The 18,350-nt window shown below is 33.4% G+C and overlaps 1 protein-coding gene across 2 annotated transcripts in view; it reads right to left on the reverse strand.

Annotated features, from left to right (window-relative positions):
• Positions 1-1,883: 1,883 nt before the first annotated feature.
• Selenof (selenoprotein F) overlaps positions 1,884-18,350 on the reverse strand; it is a 42,150-nt gene continuing 25,683 nt past the window's right edge. The window contains exons 3-5 of one of the 2 annotated variants that reach the window (XM_027935141.2): positions 17,098-17,161; positions 6,918-6,967; positions 1,884-2,750 (exon numbers count right to left, since the gene is read on the reverse strand). In XM_027935141.2, the coding sequence (XP_027790942.1) occupies positions 2,619-2,750; positions 6,918-6,967; positions 17,098-17,161 (246 nt within the window). In that variant the 3' untranslated portion in view covers positions 1,884-2,618. The remainder of the gene's footprint in view (positions 2,751-6,917; positions 6,968-17,097; positions 17,162-18,350) is intronic. The other variant, XM_027935143.3, reaches the window with a different exon arrangement.

The raw sequence follows: 18,350 nt of genomic DNA on the forward strand, positions 1-18,350 counted from the left end.
AGTCTAACCTTCAATTTCTTCATGATGCTGGATGGATAAAATATAATATTTGGGGTGCATGTTTTAGAAGTTGCTACCAGAAAAAGTCCTCATTTTATTATCCTTAGTTTTAGTTCTTTGGTATTTTTGAATAACTGTTTCATGCTACTGATTCCTGGGCTGAGCCAGTCCAAAGATAAAATGTTTACTTTTCATTAACAAAGATTTATTCTGAACTTTTCATCACAATTGCATTCCCTCTTTCCCCCAGAAAGAATATTTTGCTACCACCAGATATAATGAAAACATGTTTTAATTTTCAAACAAAAAGAAATGTAGTTATGTTCATATACACAATCTGTACTGCTTCCCAGGTATTTTTAAACATGTTTTTACACCCTAGCTATTGACAGTTTTAACTTTTAATATTTTTGTGATGCTGGGCATCAAACCCAGGCCCCTCTTTGTGCTAGCAAGTGTTCTACCACTGAACTGTACTCTCCAGCCCTAGACTCAAAATTTTGCAGAATTTGCTTCCAAAGTATTTTCTGCACTTTAATTTTAAAATGGCTTTAATGTCTCAAATCCTCTTAACAGAATTCATCAGTTCTTGCTTATAGCTCCTTATAAGAGCCTTTGCTAAATTTAGAAATTTAGAGATAAATTCACTTTAGAGTTACAAGTAACATAATTTTGGCAGGGGGAGTAAAGTCATAAATATCAAATGACTACCACATATCCACATTTCTGAATTTGAATAAGCTTAATCAAACGTCAGAATTTGGCTATAAAACGGTACTTTTTGGATTAGTATTTATACCCCTTTCTTGGTAATCAGTGGTTTTGTTTCTTTAAAAAACTATTCTTTGATTGCAATAGGCAAAAACCACTTGGAATTGGCCCATTAGTTTTGAATCTCCAAATTTGAATCTCTTAATTAAAACAGCAGGGCTTGATAGATACCCTTTTATTCATCAGTTTGAGAACCTAAAGCTCTAAGATATTGCAGGGTATTTTAGCTTCTTTGATCTCTCATAATAACTTGAATATAATAGACTTTTTAGGTCTTTCTTTTGTCATTCTATCCCGAATGCCAAATACTCATTTAATTGGCTCTTACTGCCCAGAAACCAATCCAATTAATTTTCTATGCCAATCCCAGAAGTTTTGAAGTTTCATCATTAAATACTACTATTCTCCTGCATGTGGGGACAACTCCTATTTTTAAAAAAATTTTTTACTGCCCACAATAGGTTTAATCTCCCCCTTATTTGGGAGTAGCAACAACATTAAGGACTGGTGGCAAATTAACCGGGGCCTAGAACTATCAAAATGATAGCCCTCTCCACTGCTATTCATAATCAATAAGTCTGTTTGCCAGGATTTCTTATATTATTTTGATTAGCCAAAGTATAGAGATTTATATTCATTCTCTTGCTGGCTTTTAAAGTCGACATAATTTATAATATTACATGAATAGGTGAATAAAACTGACCAAATAATGCTACATGCATGTAGAAATATATCACAATGAATTCCACTTTTATATAAAATTATAAAGCACCAATGGAAAAAAATACATAAAGAAATGGAAGGAATGGCAAAGAGTAGAAGAGAGGGGAAAAAGGAAGTACTGGGAATATATTAGGGCAAATTATGCATATATATGAATACTATATTTAATTATATTGCAATAGGGACATAAAAAAGTTATATAAACCGCCGGGAAAGATTAGTAATCAACCTCTATTGTCAACAATAAGAAATTATGATAAAGTTTTAAACAGTATAGTCATTCTTACATTGTGGCTAAGAGAAAAGCATATATGAAAAATAAGAACACACTGAGAAGCTTAATCATTTTTAAACATGAGAGGACAAACCAGAAAAATTTCAAATTCAGATAGATTTTCAAAGTTTTTATTTATATTTTGGTCTTGTAAATGGTCATTTTTAAATGGAACTTTTCAGTAAGAATGTAAAACACAAAAATTTGCTAAATATCGGATCTACACAAATCCTCAGAAAGGTTTTTTGTGTAGTCTTCATTAATACAAATCTTTGTGAATGTTTCACTCTCACTGCAGCTCTTGAATGTTTTACAATAATTAGGCTATCAAGTTTTTAAGCAGTACATTCATTACAAACTATAACTTTTCCATTAAAAAGAAAATAGGGTAATACACAAATATGAGAGGCTATGAGGATCAGGCGGTTGAGGCTTGGCATGTCTTATTTGCTTTGTAGTTTTCTGTTATTACTTTCAAAATAGCACACAGCACATGAGGCATAGCAATCATCTCTTATTAACCTCTCTAATTTAAAAATGGGTTGTACATAAACCAGACCAATTATCACAAACTATCATTTGCATAATTAACCAGAAGCCTATTACAAAGCATTTTGTTAGTGGTATAACAAATGCAGGAGGACAGAAATTTATTAAAAAAAAACCCAAAAAACAAAAAACGGGGTTTGTGAAGCTTGCCAACTCCTTAGCTATCAAGAGCTGTGCTGCCACTTCAACTTCTAATTAGATGTTTAATGCCTCACTGTAAGAGACTGAGCAAAACTATTTTCTAGGTGCTGTAATATTTCATTTGACAAGGTAACAAAATAGGCCAAAACTAAAGCAACATTTATATGCGTTCCAACTTTTCACTCAGGAATTCTTCTACACTGTCTGTGTTCCATTTGAGGATGCTTAGTTCTTCAGCAATGTTCCCATTGTCGTCCAAAAGCTTTAGTACAGGGTCTGAACCACGAACATACTACAAAACAGAGGAACATTATCATTATTTTCTCCTTAAAAAGAGCCTTCTAAGCCTCAACCACGATCAAAGCAGCTTAATTAAAATAGCAATTAAAAAAAGCTTTTAGAAATAACATCACAATCAACAGATCTTAAAGACGTCTTTAAAAAGAATTAAATATAATTTCACAGAAAATGAGAATTTAAAAAATTTACATTTTAATTCTCAAGAGAAAAATGTCTGTTAGTATCAAGACCCCAATGGTACTGAGGATTAAACCCAGGGGTACTCTACCACTGAGCTACATTCCCAGTCTTTTTTTTGTTTTCTTCCCCCAAAGAGAGGGCAACTAGGTGCATTTTATTTTTATGCAGTGCTGAGGATTGAATCCAGGCTTCACAGGTGCTAGGCATTTGCTTGTTAAGTTGTCACGTATGGGCCTTGAACTAGTGATACTCCTACCTCAGCCTACTGAGTTACTGAGATTTCAGGTGTGTGCCATCATGCTAGGCAAGACAGTTTTATTATTATTAAATGAAACAAATGTTTCTTGCATACAGGACTCTTAAACTCAAATAAGCTAATATTTAATGGTGGAGGCAAGTAAATTCAAAATAATTAGAGACAGAATGCTTTTATAAGAGCAATGCTTTTGAGATAGGGATTTAGCTCAGTGGTAGAATGCTTGCAGAGAGGCCCAGAATTTTATCACAAGCTTCCCTCCCCACCCCCACAATGTTTTAAATTAGACTGTGGATAAAAAATCAGACAGAGAATCCCACACTGGGTCATAAATTTTCCTCAGCTTAAGAAAAATAATGATTTTCCAGTGATCACTTTTGAATTAGGCTGGGTTCTTTAAATTTCAGATCCATTAGTTAGGTCCAATAATGAGAGGGTTCTGAAAAATATTTACTCTGGACAAGGAAAGGCTGTAACAATAAATATGAACCCATTTATAACTAAAAATATAGCAGTGATGAGTAAGGGAGCTCTTAAGAATCTTTTTCAGCAACTATGCTTCATATTGTTTTTTTTTTTTTAAAAAGATATTCTGGTGCTGTGAACTTAAGAGAGAGATAAGCTCTGATATGGTTATTAGCACTTGGTATATTCCCAAACCATTTGGTGAAGTTTAGAAATATGGGTTCTCATTTTCACAATGTTGATGGCATTGTAAATTATTACAAACATTATGGGAATCATTATGGAGGTTCCTCAAAACATTAGGCATGGAACCACCATATGACCCAGCTACACCACTTCTTGGTATTTACCCCAAAGAATGTAAGTCATCATACAACAGTGATACGTGCATACCCATGTTTATAGCAGCACAATTCACGTTAGCCAAACTATGAAACCAGCCTAGAATGGATGAATGGATAAAGAAAATGTGGTATGTGTACACATATTTTATTTTATTGAGCCATAACAAAATATGAAATTATGTTATTTGTAGGAAAATGGATAAAACTTGAGACCATTATGTGAAGTGAAATAAGTCAAAATCTAAAGGTCAAGGGTCATTTGTTTTCACTCATATGTGGAAGCGAGAGAGGAAAAAGATAAAGGGGTTGGGAAATATGAAAAACAAAGGGAGATCAATAGAAGAAAGGGATTAGGAGGTAGGAGAAGGCGAGGAAGGTGGGAAATGCTAGGGATTGATATTGGCCAAATTATATTGTTATATTGTGTGCATGTATGAATACATAACAAATCCCATCATTATGTACAGATACAATGCATCAATAAAAAATGTGGGGGAAAAAGGAAATATGGGTCCTCTGAATTAATAAATCAATGACAACAATACTATATCATTTCTGTTCAAAATTTTTCATTATTCAAAAGCTTATTTTAATCTAGCAAGAGAAATAAAAAGTTAGACAAAATTGGGATATACTCTAAGTATGCAAGGCTGCTATAACATTTGAAAATTAATTAATGTAATCTATCACTATTAACAGGTTAAATAAGAAACATCATATGATATTAACAGATACACAAAAAGGGCACATGACAAGAAAATCCATCATCATCCATTCATGATTAAAACTCAATATATTATGACTAGAGGAAAATTTATCAACTTGATAAACCAACAACTGGGAAAACTAGATGCTTTTCCCTTTAGATTGAGAACAAGGCAAGGATGTCTCCTTTCATTATGCCTATTCAATGCTGTACCTGAAGTCCTAGCTAATGTAATAATTCAAGAAATGTACAAGTTATGAGGTGTTCAGATTGAGAAGGAAGAAATGGGACAGTTTTTATTCACAGATAACACAACTATCTTTAGAGGGTATTCCAAAGAATCAACAAAAATAATCATGAAACTAGGGATGACAGCAAGATTCAAAATATAAGGTTACAAAAGTTAACTGACTTCCTATCTACCAGTAATAATTATGTGGAATTTAAAATTAACATATAAATACCATTTACATTAGCATCTATTATAGTTTGTATCTTAAATATCCCCCAAGGCTCATGCATTAAATCCTGAGTCCTCGGCTTGGCACTACTGAGAGGTGGTAGAACCTTTAAGAGATGGAGTCTGGTGGAAGTTTTTCCATTCACTGGATATATTGTGGGCCACAATACTCTTCAAGCTCAATCTCTTCCTCCCTTTCTTTTGTTCCCAGTCATGAGGTAAATGGTTTTGTTCTGCTGTGTGCTCATGCCATAATGTGTTGTCACAGACCCAAAGCAACAGGGCCAATCAGTCAGTCATAGACTGAAATCCCCAAAACTGTGAGCTGAAATTAGCCTTTCTCTTTATAAATAGATTTATCTCAGGTATATTATAGTAACAAAAAGCTGACTAGCATAGTAACAAAGGAAGAGAAATCTTCTCTCTCTCTCTCTATATATATGTATTTGTTAGATTTATATGAGAAAAATGACAAAGCTGATGAAAATAATCAAAGATCTAAAATAAAGATATATTTTTTATTAGAGCATTATAGCTATACATAGTAGGTGGGCTAATTTTGACATCATAGAATTTGATTTTGATCCCCATTCCCCCCACTTTATTTCCCCCTATTCTCTACTCCACTAATCTTCCTTATTTCCCCCCTCCTTTCTGGTACTGACGATTAAACCCAGGGGTGCTCAACCATTGAGCCACATCCCCAGTCTTTTGATATTTTATTTAGAGACAGGGTCTCATTGAATAGCTTAGTGCCTCGCTAAGTTGCTGAACTAGCTTTGAACTCACGATCCTCCTGCCTCAGCCTCCTGAGCAGCTGGGATTACAGGCATGCACCTCTGTGCCTGGCACTAATCTACTTTTGCTTGCTTATTTACTTATTTTTTTTTTTTTTAAATATATATATATTTTTAGTTGTAGAAGGACACAATACATTTATTTATTTATTTTTATGTGGTGCTGAGGATCGAACCCAGGGCCTCACATGTGAGGGGCAGGTGCTCTATCACTGAGCTACAGCCCCAGCCCCTATTTATTTATTGATTGGATGCTTTCTACATAATACACAATGAAGTTCCTTGTGGTACATTTATGTGTGCATATTATGTGATCTTGTTGAATTCAATCCAAATTTCCTCCCCTTTCTTGTCCTTCCTCCTTATCTCCTTTACTCTACTGATATTCCCTATATTTATGATATCCAATCTCCATCCCTGTCCTCACCACCTAAAGAATGTTATTTCACATTCATACTTAGGTCTTGCCCTCTGCTTCCTGATTGCTGCTTTCATCCACCACACCCTTCTGCTAAGATGTTCTATCTCATCTTAGCCCCAATAAATGGAGTTGGCTATCTTTGGACAGAAACCTTTGAAACTCTCAGCACCAAATAAACTTTTTCTCCTCTAAAATTATTCTTGTGAAGTCTTTTTGTCATGGTGTGAAAAAACTGACTAAAACAAACTCTAAATGCAAATGATGGAATTTACTTAATACTAATATATCAATATTGGCTCAATAACTGTAACACTGTTATAACAGGGGAAACTGAGGGTGAGGGTCAAAGAGTATATGGAAACACTCAAGAAAGCTCAGTTTTTCTGTAAACGTTATACTGTTTATAGTAAACTAAAAAATAAAGCTTAGTAATTTCAAAATTTTAAAAATTTATTTACCCAAGTATTGATTTTAATACCAAAAAAACTGAACACTGGGGGAAAAAAAAGACTGCATTTTAATCACCTTACCTTGATTTGTAGTCCTCTGAATAGTTTGGGTTTATCACTTCTGACGAAAGCTGAAAAAAAAAAAAAAAAAAAAGATTCAAATTCTTCATTTCCAAATCCAAACTGGCTACAGATATCAATATAAAGAGTGGAAATAAACTTAACAAATGAAACTTTATGTCCTACGTTTAAAAAACTATAAAGAAATTTAAACAATGACTTATCCTAAAGAGAAGACTAATATTGAAGACATTGTTAAGTGTTTTAATTACATCCCCACATTCCGATGGAAGTTTTAGAAATTGACAAAATTCTTACATATGTACACTATATTATTATTACATTATAGTGTAGCTCAGTTGTAAGAGTAAACATATGAGTCAGGTGCGGTGGTGCATCCCTGTAATCCCAACTACTAGGGAGTCTGAGGCAGGAGTCCAAGTTTGACATCAGCCTAGGAAACTTAATGAGACCCTGTCTCAAAAGAAAAAAGAAAAGAGCTGGGGAGTTAGCTCAGTGGTAGAACACTTTACTAGAACATTTGAGTTAAATACCCATACTGCAAACAGATAAACACAAACAACAAAAAAATAAATATATGAGAGCAGCCAGGGTAGTTTAAAAAATTAAAATATAAAGGAAGAATTTGTTTAGTAATGTACTATGTAACAGTAATACCAGAACATTTTAAACATACAGATTAGGAAATTTAGAGAGAGAAAAATATCTTAAAGAGTTTTTAAAGATGACACAGCTATCAAATTAGAGTGGGGGAGGGAGATATTCAGAACAACAAAAGATTTTAGAATACGAAAGGTTAAAGAGGAAGAGAGAGAGATTTTGGTGGAGGTGAGTTTGGAAGGAAATATAAACAGTACCCTAAGTAGGGTACTCAGCAAAATGAATCAAAACTCTTGAGCAGTGGAGTGCTTGACTACCATATGTGATGCCCTGGGTTTGATCCCTAGTAGTACAAAGAAAAAAAAGAAAGAAATGAAAAAGTTTGTTTCTTGTGGTTGTTAAAAACAACAACTACTACTGGATAAATATTTATCCATAGTTTCATTTCTAAATGAAAAAGGCCAAACTAAACAATATAAAAACAAAAACCAAAAAACGTGCTGTTATTATTTTAAGAGGGTTACACTATTATTTTAATAATACAGAGCTACACTAGGGAGTACAGATTTGGGGAAATTTTAATGTTTCCCTCCATTTTGATTATTGCTAATCTATGTTTTATGAACTTTTCAATAACAATAATTTCTAATTATTCCAATTAAAAAGTTTATAATATTTTTTCTAAAATAAATATATGTTTTATTTAGATACCTCCTCTTTTGTCCCCTTCCTAGTTGTGGGGACTGAGCCCAAGAGCACTTTTCCGCTGAATCATATCCTCAGTAATTTTTGTTTTGAGACAGAATATTATTAAGCTGTGAAGGGTCTCACTAAGTTGCTGAGGCTGACCTTGGCAATCCTCCTGCCTCAGCCTTCCAAATCTCTGGGATTCCAGGCATGCTCTGACATGGCTGACTAGATACCTGCTTAATTCTTAGTAACAGTTCTTGTCATTTAATCTCTTAAGATTTTAAAGTAACACATACTTTTGAGAATAAGAGCATTAGTATTATAGAGGTATTATATTATGAAGGTCTTTACATACTTACATTTAGGAAAACAAAACAAAGATTAGTAAATGATATTTTTTTAAAGGTTCTGAGGACTTGTTGGTAGATAATCAGATATCCCATGTAATTTTCCCTACAAAATTTAGTTCAAAATAAACTATTATTCTGGCTGATTAGTATATCTTCTCTACAAACTTCAGCCTTTAGAATTTGTTCAAAGGCATGTACTTGAATTCCGAAACAAAAGTGATCTCATGATATCCTATTGCATTTTAGACTGACCGAATGGCAAATGCTACGTGACCCCTGTGTAAAACATCACATAACACCACTTTTAAATTTGTGTCAAAACACTTTTTTTTACAATATAAGAAACCTCTCTAGGGTATTTAAAAAAAAAGTGGTTCTTGCCGGTGGCGCACACCTATAATCCCAGCTGTTCGGGAGGCTGAGACTGGAGGATCATGAGTTCAAAGCCAGCCTCAACAATGGCGACATGCTAAGCAACTCAGTGAGATCCTGTCTCTAAATAAAATACAAAATAGGGCTGGGGATGTGGCTCAGTGATTGAATGCCCCTGAGTTCAGTCTCCAGTATCCCCCCACCAATAACAAACAAACAAAAGAGCAATTCTTTGCCCAACTAGAGCTTAGCACATTTAATAATTTTTATTCACTCAATAGTTAAAAAAATGTTATTGTAGTTGGACACAATACCTTTGTTTTATTTATTTATTTTTATGTGGTGCTGAGGATCGAACCCATGGCCTTGCACGTACTAGGTGAGTGCTCTACCACCGAGGCACAACCCCAGTCCCCATTCAAGACTTTTAATAAGCTAAAATAAGTGAACTAACTTAAAAGGAATACTGAGTCATTATGACCATCTTCATCAATTCCTTCTTTTCTCTGCTAAACATAGATCCACAGCATCCTAATTTTGAATGTGGGGAATATAGGTTAAGTGCCCTGTAGCAGGCAAATCACATCCTACAGGCAAGTAAACAAATCTTTTCACAAATATTTCAGAACTTCTATACATACGGCATTGGATAGACCATGAGAATATGAAAAAAAAAAAAATTTTTTTTGTAGTTGTAGATGGACAGCATGCCTTTATTTTCTGTTTATTTATATGTGGTGCTAAGGATTGAATCCAGTGCCTCACATGTGCCAGGCAAGTGCTCTGCCACTGAGCTTCATCCTCAGCCCAGAATTTTTTAATCTAGAGAAACCTACAGGGTGTGGAAGTGAGGAAGAAACCCATGATTTATTTAAACAGATATGCAAGAATTAAAAAGGATAAAAGGTGATCATAAAAACAACTGCTGAAGACTGGAGATATCCAGTTCATTAGTAAAAAATATTTTCAGAGTATATAAGGCTCTGGGTTCAATCCACTGCAGGGCCTTAGGCATGCTAGGCAAGTATTCTACCACTGAGCTATACCCTCAGTCCAAATGCTGGTAAATTAATGATAGTTAACGAGTAGTCTGAATTTAGAGAAAGGAGGCTTTACCATGTTGGTGCTAAAGAAAGAGGCAACAAAAACGGAACTAGAGAAACTGAAAATGTAAAAATTCACATGAATACAAGATGATGTCCTTTCTCCAACATATCAAAAGAATTTTATCTCTCAGTACTTCAAACAATTATTCCTAAAAATTGATATTTCACAATAGTCAAAATAGCCCCCAAATGTTTTGCTGGAGAAAGTAAACTAAAAATGAATGGTAAAAATGTATGGCAAGAAAGGCAATAGTATCGTTGGATCTCCATCCAGTTAGGAAAAAAATGACAGCTCCTTAAATCCAATACTGCTATCTCCATTTTAATTTTGAATGTAGCAATGTATTTATTTCCAGAGGTAAACATATAGCATGGTATAGTTCGAGGAAAAATTCTCATGATGATTTACAAATCATAAGCAAAGTGACAGTGAATTTTTAAACATTTTACAAAAGATTGGTATTTGAATATGTAATATTGTTATTTGTTGTAATCCTCTAGTTTAATGATCACATATTATAATCAAATTTCATGTGCTACATGAGTTGTTAAATATGCAAATAGTAAATGAAGTCCAGGGAAATAAATATGGGGCTGTGGTACCACTCCAAGAGAGCTAAAATATTAGGAAACATAATCGTCACTATTTATCACCTGAGTTCAGTGGATCTTGTTTATACATCTATTTTTAAATGATTTCATAATAATTTTCCAAAAGAAGTAAAGTAAAAGTAAAAAGCAAATCTATTAGAAATTTTAATACGAATTTAAACACAATAAACTCAAGTATTTACTCTGTATTTTTCTGGTTTTGAAGGTAAATATAACAAAATAGGCAATGTGGTTTGACCTCAACTATGTGTTCACGAACTCACATATGAACCTGGAACAAAGCCGTCTTGTAAAATTGATTCCAAAATTCAAATATATTTCTAGTAGGTTCAAGATTTGATATAAAAATATCACATTTCCTTTAAGTCTTCGTTAATATATATTATTTACTGATTTCTGAATGTGAGAAAGTTCATTTAAAATTTTTTTAAAATTTATTTTTATTTTTTAGTTTTATATTTGCAGTGCTGGTGATCAAACCCAGGGCCTCATGCATACTAGATAGGTATTCTACCACTGAGCTGCATCCCTAGCTCACTTATTGAAGATATTATCATATGAAGTTTCATTCATAATCTTGAGATTTTGCTTATATAATTACTTTTATTATTATCATTTATAGTCTGTAGCCGCACTAATAGAACTTTCTTCAATAATGGAAATATTCTATATCTGATTTGTTTTGATGATTACTGAGTATTTGAAATGCGGCTAAGGTGACTCAGGAAATTCTGATTTAATTTAAATGAAATAGTCATGCTAACTAGTGGCTATATAATTGGACAGAAGAAGTCTAAAGTGTCTCTTTGCATTCACATTCTGATCTACTTGATCATTTTGAAATACTTGTGTCAATTTTCTTCTATATCATTATGGCAGATTTTTTTTAAAGTTTTTTTTTTTTTTTTTTTTTTAAGATGGACATAATATCTTTACTTATTTATTCTTATGTGGTGCTGAGGATTCAACCCAGTGCCTCACATGTATAAGGCAAAATCTCTACTACTGAGCTATAACCTCAGCCCCTATTATGGCAGATTTGAAATCCCCAAATGAGTTAAATAAAAGCTAAAAAAAGAAAGAAAACAAAACAATACAAAACACTACAAAGATGGTATCATAATGTAGGGCACACAATAACAAACTTGAAGAATAATATATATTGATGACTCATTTATTATTCCATCATCATTATTATATCTTGAGTCTTTTTTAGCACAGTTGTAAATAAGAGATGCTTAATGATCTCAAATTCTTAAATATATAAATCAACAGACAACAGAGTTAACTGCAAAACAGAATTTTTATTTTTTAAAAAAATGTATAATTTGTATTTATGTTTTGAAAGACTTCTAAGAAAGAATTCATAAACAAAAATAGTAATCCTTAAAAACAGTCCAAAAAAGAAATTCAAAGAAAACTGAGGTCACTGGACTCTGCTGGTATATTACAGTTAAAAGTCCACAAACTTGCAAAATGATCTCATAAAGGTAATATATTTTCTAGTTTACTTTCTGTTATTTTAAAAACAGCTTAATAATATTGATTTGGAGATTTTTAAATTAATCCTATCTCTATCTATAGAAAATGTTCTTATGTTAAGTGCCCGCCTAACATGGGTGGGACCCGGGTTCGATCCTCAGAACCACATAAAAATAAAGACATTGCGTTGTGTCCATCTACACCTAAAAAATAAATATTAAAAAAAAAATGAAGCTCATGACAGATATAATTAAGACTTGTGAACCATTATATAAAATTACATAGATGGACAGATGTTTTCTTGTTGATTAGATGAGTACATATGAATTAGAATAAATTCTAAATAAAAATGCCATACCATATCCAGCAATAAGAATATAAAATCAGCATAACTAAATATAATTGAATTTTCAAATGAACTCATTGTAAGTTATTGGTTATCCCTTCTACCCTCCAAAGAATCTAAATTGAGAAAATTTATTATTGTATGTGAACCTTTTAGAGTGCAAAAGTAGGAGTCATTTTAGTCAATACCAAGAAGACAATTTAAAGCACTTAAAAATATCCAGAAAAGGGCAACCCAAATATTTAAGAGAATTTGGGAGGTCACAGAGATAAAACACAAAAGCAAGACTAACTAGAAAGTCTGACTTCTTGGTTACAAAATAACAAAATAAGAAAAGAAATGCTTGAAGCCTATAAACTAACCAAGAGTAAATACACAGTGTTAAAAAGACTTTTTATTAGATTTCAATCTGTCAAAAGTGGGAATATTCCTTGAATTAGAAAAATTCAGTAAATCAATGCAATAATTCAATAATTGAATTTCTTATGGAATAGTGGTAGATTCTGGGTACATTAAGAAATAAAAAAAAATCTAGAATTTAAAGGAGTTTCTAGTTTGATAGAGGCAAAAGACTAGTTGATAGAAGCAAAAGACTAGTTTGCTGAATATAGCACAATATTATGTGAGATCTGCTAATGGAACACAAAGAGTAAAAATTTCTGTTCAAAATAATGCTGGATCATCAAAAGACTACCAACCAAGAAAAGCCCTGGACTGGATGGGTATACAGCGGAGTTTTACAAAACCTTCAAAGAAGAATTAATACCAATACTTTTCAAGCTATTTCAAGAAATAGAAAAAGAAGGAGCTCTTCCAAATTCATTCTATGAGGCTAACATCACCCTGATACCTAAACCAGACAAAGACACTTCAAAGAAAGAAAACTACAGACCAATATCTCTAATGAACTTAGATGCAAAAATTCTCAATAAAATCCTGGCGAATCGAATACAAAAGCATATCAAAAAAATTGTGCACCATGATCAAGTAGGATTCATCCCTGGGATGCAAGGCTGGTTCAATATACGGAAATCAATAAATGTTATTCACCACATCAATAGACTTAAAGATAAGAACCATATGATCATCTCGATAGATGCAGAAAAAGCATTCGACAAAGTACAGCATCCCTTTACGTTCGAAACACTAGAAAAACTAGGGATAATAGGAACTTACCTCAACATTGTAAAAGCTATATATGCTAAGCCTCAGGCTAGCATCATTCTAAATGGAGAAAAACTGAAGGCATTCCCTCTAAAATCTGGAACAAGACAGGGATGCCCTCTCTCACCACTTCTATTCAATTTAGTTCTTGAAATACTAGCCAGAACAATTAGACAGACAAAAGAAATTAAAGGCATAAAAATAGGAAAAGAAGAACTTAAATTATCACTATTTGCAGATGATATGATTCTATACCTAGAAGATCCAAAAGAGTCTACCAAGAAACTAATAGAACTAATAAATGAATTCAGCAAAGTGGCAGGATATAAAATCAACACGCATAAATCAAAGGCATTCCTGTATATCAGCGACAAAACTTCTGAAATGGAAATGAGGAAAACCACTCCATTCACAATATCCTCAAAAAAAATAAAATACTTGGGAATCAACCTAACAAAAGAGGTGAAAGATTTATACAATGAAAACTACAGAACCCTAAAGAGAGAAATAGAAGAAGATCTTAGAAGATGGAAAAATATACCCTGTTCATGGATAGGCCGAACTAACATCATCAAAATGGCGATATTACTCAAAGTTCCCTACAGGTTTAATGCAATGCCAATCAAAATCCCAACGGCATTTCTTGTAGAAATAGATAAAGCAATCATGAAATTCATACGGAAAAACAAAAGACCCAGAATAGCAAAAGCAATTCTAAGCAGGAAGTGTGAATCTGGAGGTATAGTGATACCAGATTTCAAACTGTACTACAGAGCAATAGTAACAAAAACAGCATGGTACTGGTACCAAAACAGGTGGGTGGACCAATGGTACAGAATAGAGGACACAGAAACCAATCCACAAAATTACAACTTTCTTATATTTGATAAAGGGGCTAAAAGCATGCAATGGAGGAAGGATAGCATCTTCAATAAATGGTGCTGGGAAAAATGAAGATGAACCCCTTTCTCTCGCCATGCACAAAAGTTAACTCAAAATGGATCAAAGAGCTTGATATCAAATCAGAGACTGCATCTGATAGAAGAAAAAGTTGGCTCCGATCTACATATTGTGGGGTCGGGCTCCAAATTCCTTAATAGGACACCCATAGCTCAAGAGTTAATAACAAGAATAAACAAATGGGACTTACTTAAAGTAAAAATTTTTTTCTCAGCAAGAGAAACAATAAGAGAGGTAAATAGAGAGCCTACATCATGGGAACAAATTTTTACTCCTCACACTTCAGATAGAGCCCTAATATCCAGAATATACAAAGAACTCAAAAAATTAAACAATAAGATAATAAACCAATCAACAAATGGGCCAAGGACCTGAACAGACACTTCTCAGAGGAGGACATACAATCAATCAACAAGTACATGAAAAATTGCTCACCATCTCTAGCAGTCAGAGAAATGCAAATCAAAACCACCCTAAGATACCATCTCACTCCAGTAAGATTGGCAGCCATTACGAAGTCAAACAACAACAAGTGCTGGCGAGGATGTGGGGAAAAGGGTACACTTGTACATTGCTGGTGGGACTGCAAATTGGTGCGGCCAATTTGGAAAGCAGTATGGAGATTCCTGGGAAAGCTGGGAATGGAACCACCATTTGACCCAGCTATCGCCCTTCTCGGACTGTTCCCTGAGGACCTTAAAAGAGCTTACTATAGGGATACTGGCACATCAATGATCACAGCAGCACAATTCACAATAGCTAGACTGTGGAACCAACCTAGATGCCCTTCAATAGATGAATGGATAAAAAAAATGTGGCATTTATACACAATGGAGTATTACGCAGCACTAAAAAACGACAAAATCATGGAATTTGCAGGGAAATGGATGGCACTAGAGCAGATTATGCTAAGTGAAGCTAGCCAATCCTTAAAAAACAAATGCCAAATGTCTTCTTTGATTTAAGGAGAGCAACTAAGAACAGAGCAGGGAGGAAGAGTATGAGGAAAAGATTAACATTAAACAGAGACGAGTAGTGGGAGGGAAAGGGAGAGAGAAGGGAAATTGTATAGAAATGGAAGGAGATCCTCAATGTTACACAAGATTACATATAAGAGGTTGTGAGGGGAAAGGGGGGGAGAAAAAAAAAAAACAAGGGAGAGAATTGAACAACAGCAGATGGGGTAGAGAGGGAAGATGGGAGGTGAGGGGAGCGGGGATAGTAGGGGATAGGAAAGGTAGCAGAATACAACAGTCACTAATATGGCATTATGTAAAAATGTGGATGTGTAACCGATGTGATTCTGCAATTTGTATTTGGGGTAAAAATGGGAGTTCATAACCCACTTGAATCAAATGTATGAAAGATGATATGTCATGAGCTTTGTAATGTTTTGAACAACCAATAAAAAAAAATAATGCTGGAACTAAATTTTGAATAAATAGAAATTTTCTGGGAACAGATATTTAATAAATCGGGTGCTATATCAGAATATGTAATTATTCTAACAAAGAATATATTCAATTAGATGTGTATGTGTATCTATTTGGGGTCTCCTAAAAAAAGTCCCTCAAAACAACTGTATTACATTTCTGTGCCAAAATGAGCAGTAATTTGGTATAAAACCATTCCAGGTCAGTAATCAAAGGCACGTGCTAACAAGAAATTTTAAAAAATACTAAATTCAAAAAACTCTCTTGTCAGTAAGTAAATAAGAAAATAAATCATGGGAAAATTGACAAAGTCAAAATAGAATTAGGTACATAATCAGAACACTTAATTAAATGTTCATATTTCTGTTAAATAAAAACAGAGCTTCATTACCTTCAGTTAAGTTCAATTTCATAAAACTGATTTTCAAATGACATGTAAGAGTAGAATAAAAAAGCATTAGTTGAAGCCTCCTTGGAGATAAAAGTTCCATTACTATTTAATATTAACCAAAAGAACATATTTTTATAATTATCCTTTAACATATTTACCATTAAACTCCCCGCAAGGATATACACATTATGGCTTTCTTTTGTGTATTACAAATTCTATGGTACTTATTCTCTTGGTGATTTGTCATGTTGCATCAGTCTACCTTCACTTCATACAACTTATCCTTAGGAGTTCTAAGTAAATAAATTCACATTAAAAATAAACTAGAATGGTATGTTATTCAAAGTAAATACATTTATATCTGGTAAAGGAAAGGCTGTCAAAGATTTGACCTGGCAAAAGAAATGCAGTATCCTTTCAAAACTACAACCACTTCACACATTGTTTTAAATCTAAATTTCATATGCTGTTTGTTTATAGGAAAGTAACTTGGTATTCACCGATTATGACAAAACTCCACCTCCACAAAAAGAAATGTGAAAAAACTTCGTATACTATTGAGAAAGTATAATCCTGAAAATTCTTATTTGTGAAATTATTTAATGAAACTATTATTTAATGAAACTATTCTTCTGCAATATTGATTTTAAATGATTAAACAGTTTACTACATACCTTGGACTTGAGGGAACCTCCCCAATTTTCATCCACAGACTTCAAGAATAGCTCCTGCATAGAGCTAAAAAAGGAAAAATAGACATTTAAAAAATCAATATAAATTTTAAAATGTGGTCTGGGGGTATAACTTAGTGATACATTATGCTTGCCCAACATGCATGAGGCCTTAAGTTTCACCTCCAGCACTAAACACACAAACCAAAACAACAACAAAAAAGAAAAAGTTTACAAGAGGAACATTATAGTTCAGCAGATATATAGATCAGATATAAGACTACAATAAGACCATATAGTTCCAGTCTAATAGGAGAAGAAATGAAGACCCAGATACAACAGAAGCACCCCCTTATCTGTATCTATAGTTTCAGTTACCCAAGGCCAACTGTGGTCTGAAATATTAAATGGAAAAATTCAGAAATAACTTGTAAGTTTTATTTATATTGGTGGTATTGGAAATTTAACCCAGTACCACTCTACATTCAGTTACAACCCCAGTCCTTCCTTCCTTTCTATCTATCTATTTTTTTTTGAGACAAGGTTTTGCTATGTCACTATTTCCCAGGCTGATCTCAAACTTGCAATCCTCCTGCCTCAACTTCTTGGATAGTTGGTTTATAGGTGTGTGCTACTGCAACCAGGTAATTCTTATGTTTTAAATTATGCAATTTTCTGAGCAGTGTGATGAAATTTCACTTCATCCTGCCTGGGGCATGAAATCATTCCTTGGTCCATATTAGTGTATCCAGGCCATATATGGTACATGCCCAGTAGACACTTAGTAGTTGTCAAAAGATGGACTTCTTGTGGTATCATAGTGCTTGTGTTCAAGTAACTCTTATTTTACTTAATAATGGTTCCAAGAGTAATGATGTTGGCAATTCAGGTAGGCCTGGACATTGCTACAACTGTTCTACTGGCAGCCTTGGAATATAACTCCCATGTTAAGTGGTAGGGGAATTTCAACCTTATTTGGAATATTCTTATACCTAGCCAAAAAGCTTAAAGACAAAGGAGATTCGACAATAAACTTTAATAATTGAGATGGCCTGGGAAGGTCTTTATGAAATCTTAAAGATTTCCTAAAGTTTTTTAGGCTAATAAATATACACAGGTATATATATCCATCTATGTGAAATAAATATTTAGAGAATTCTTTCAGGTTGCTTTTAATATTATGTGATGAATGACCTAAAATTAAATTGAAAAATTTAATATCTTTTCCCAAAGGATCAACAGAGAAAGTACTATGT

Source organism: Marmota flaviventris, chromosome 10 (assembly GCF_047511675.1).
Source record: "Marmota flaviventris isolate mMarFla1 chromosome 10, mMarFla1.hap1, whole genome shotgun sequence".
NCBI lineage: Eukaryota > Metazoa > Chordata > Mammalia > Rodentia > Sciuridae > Marmota > Marmota flaviventris.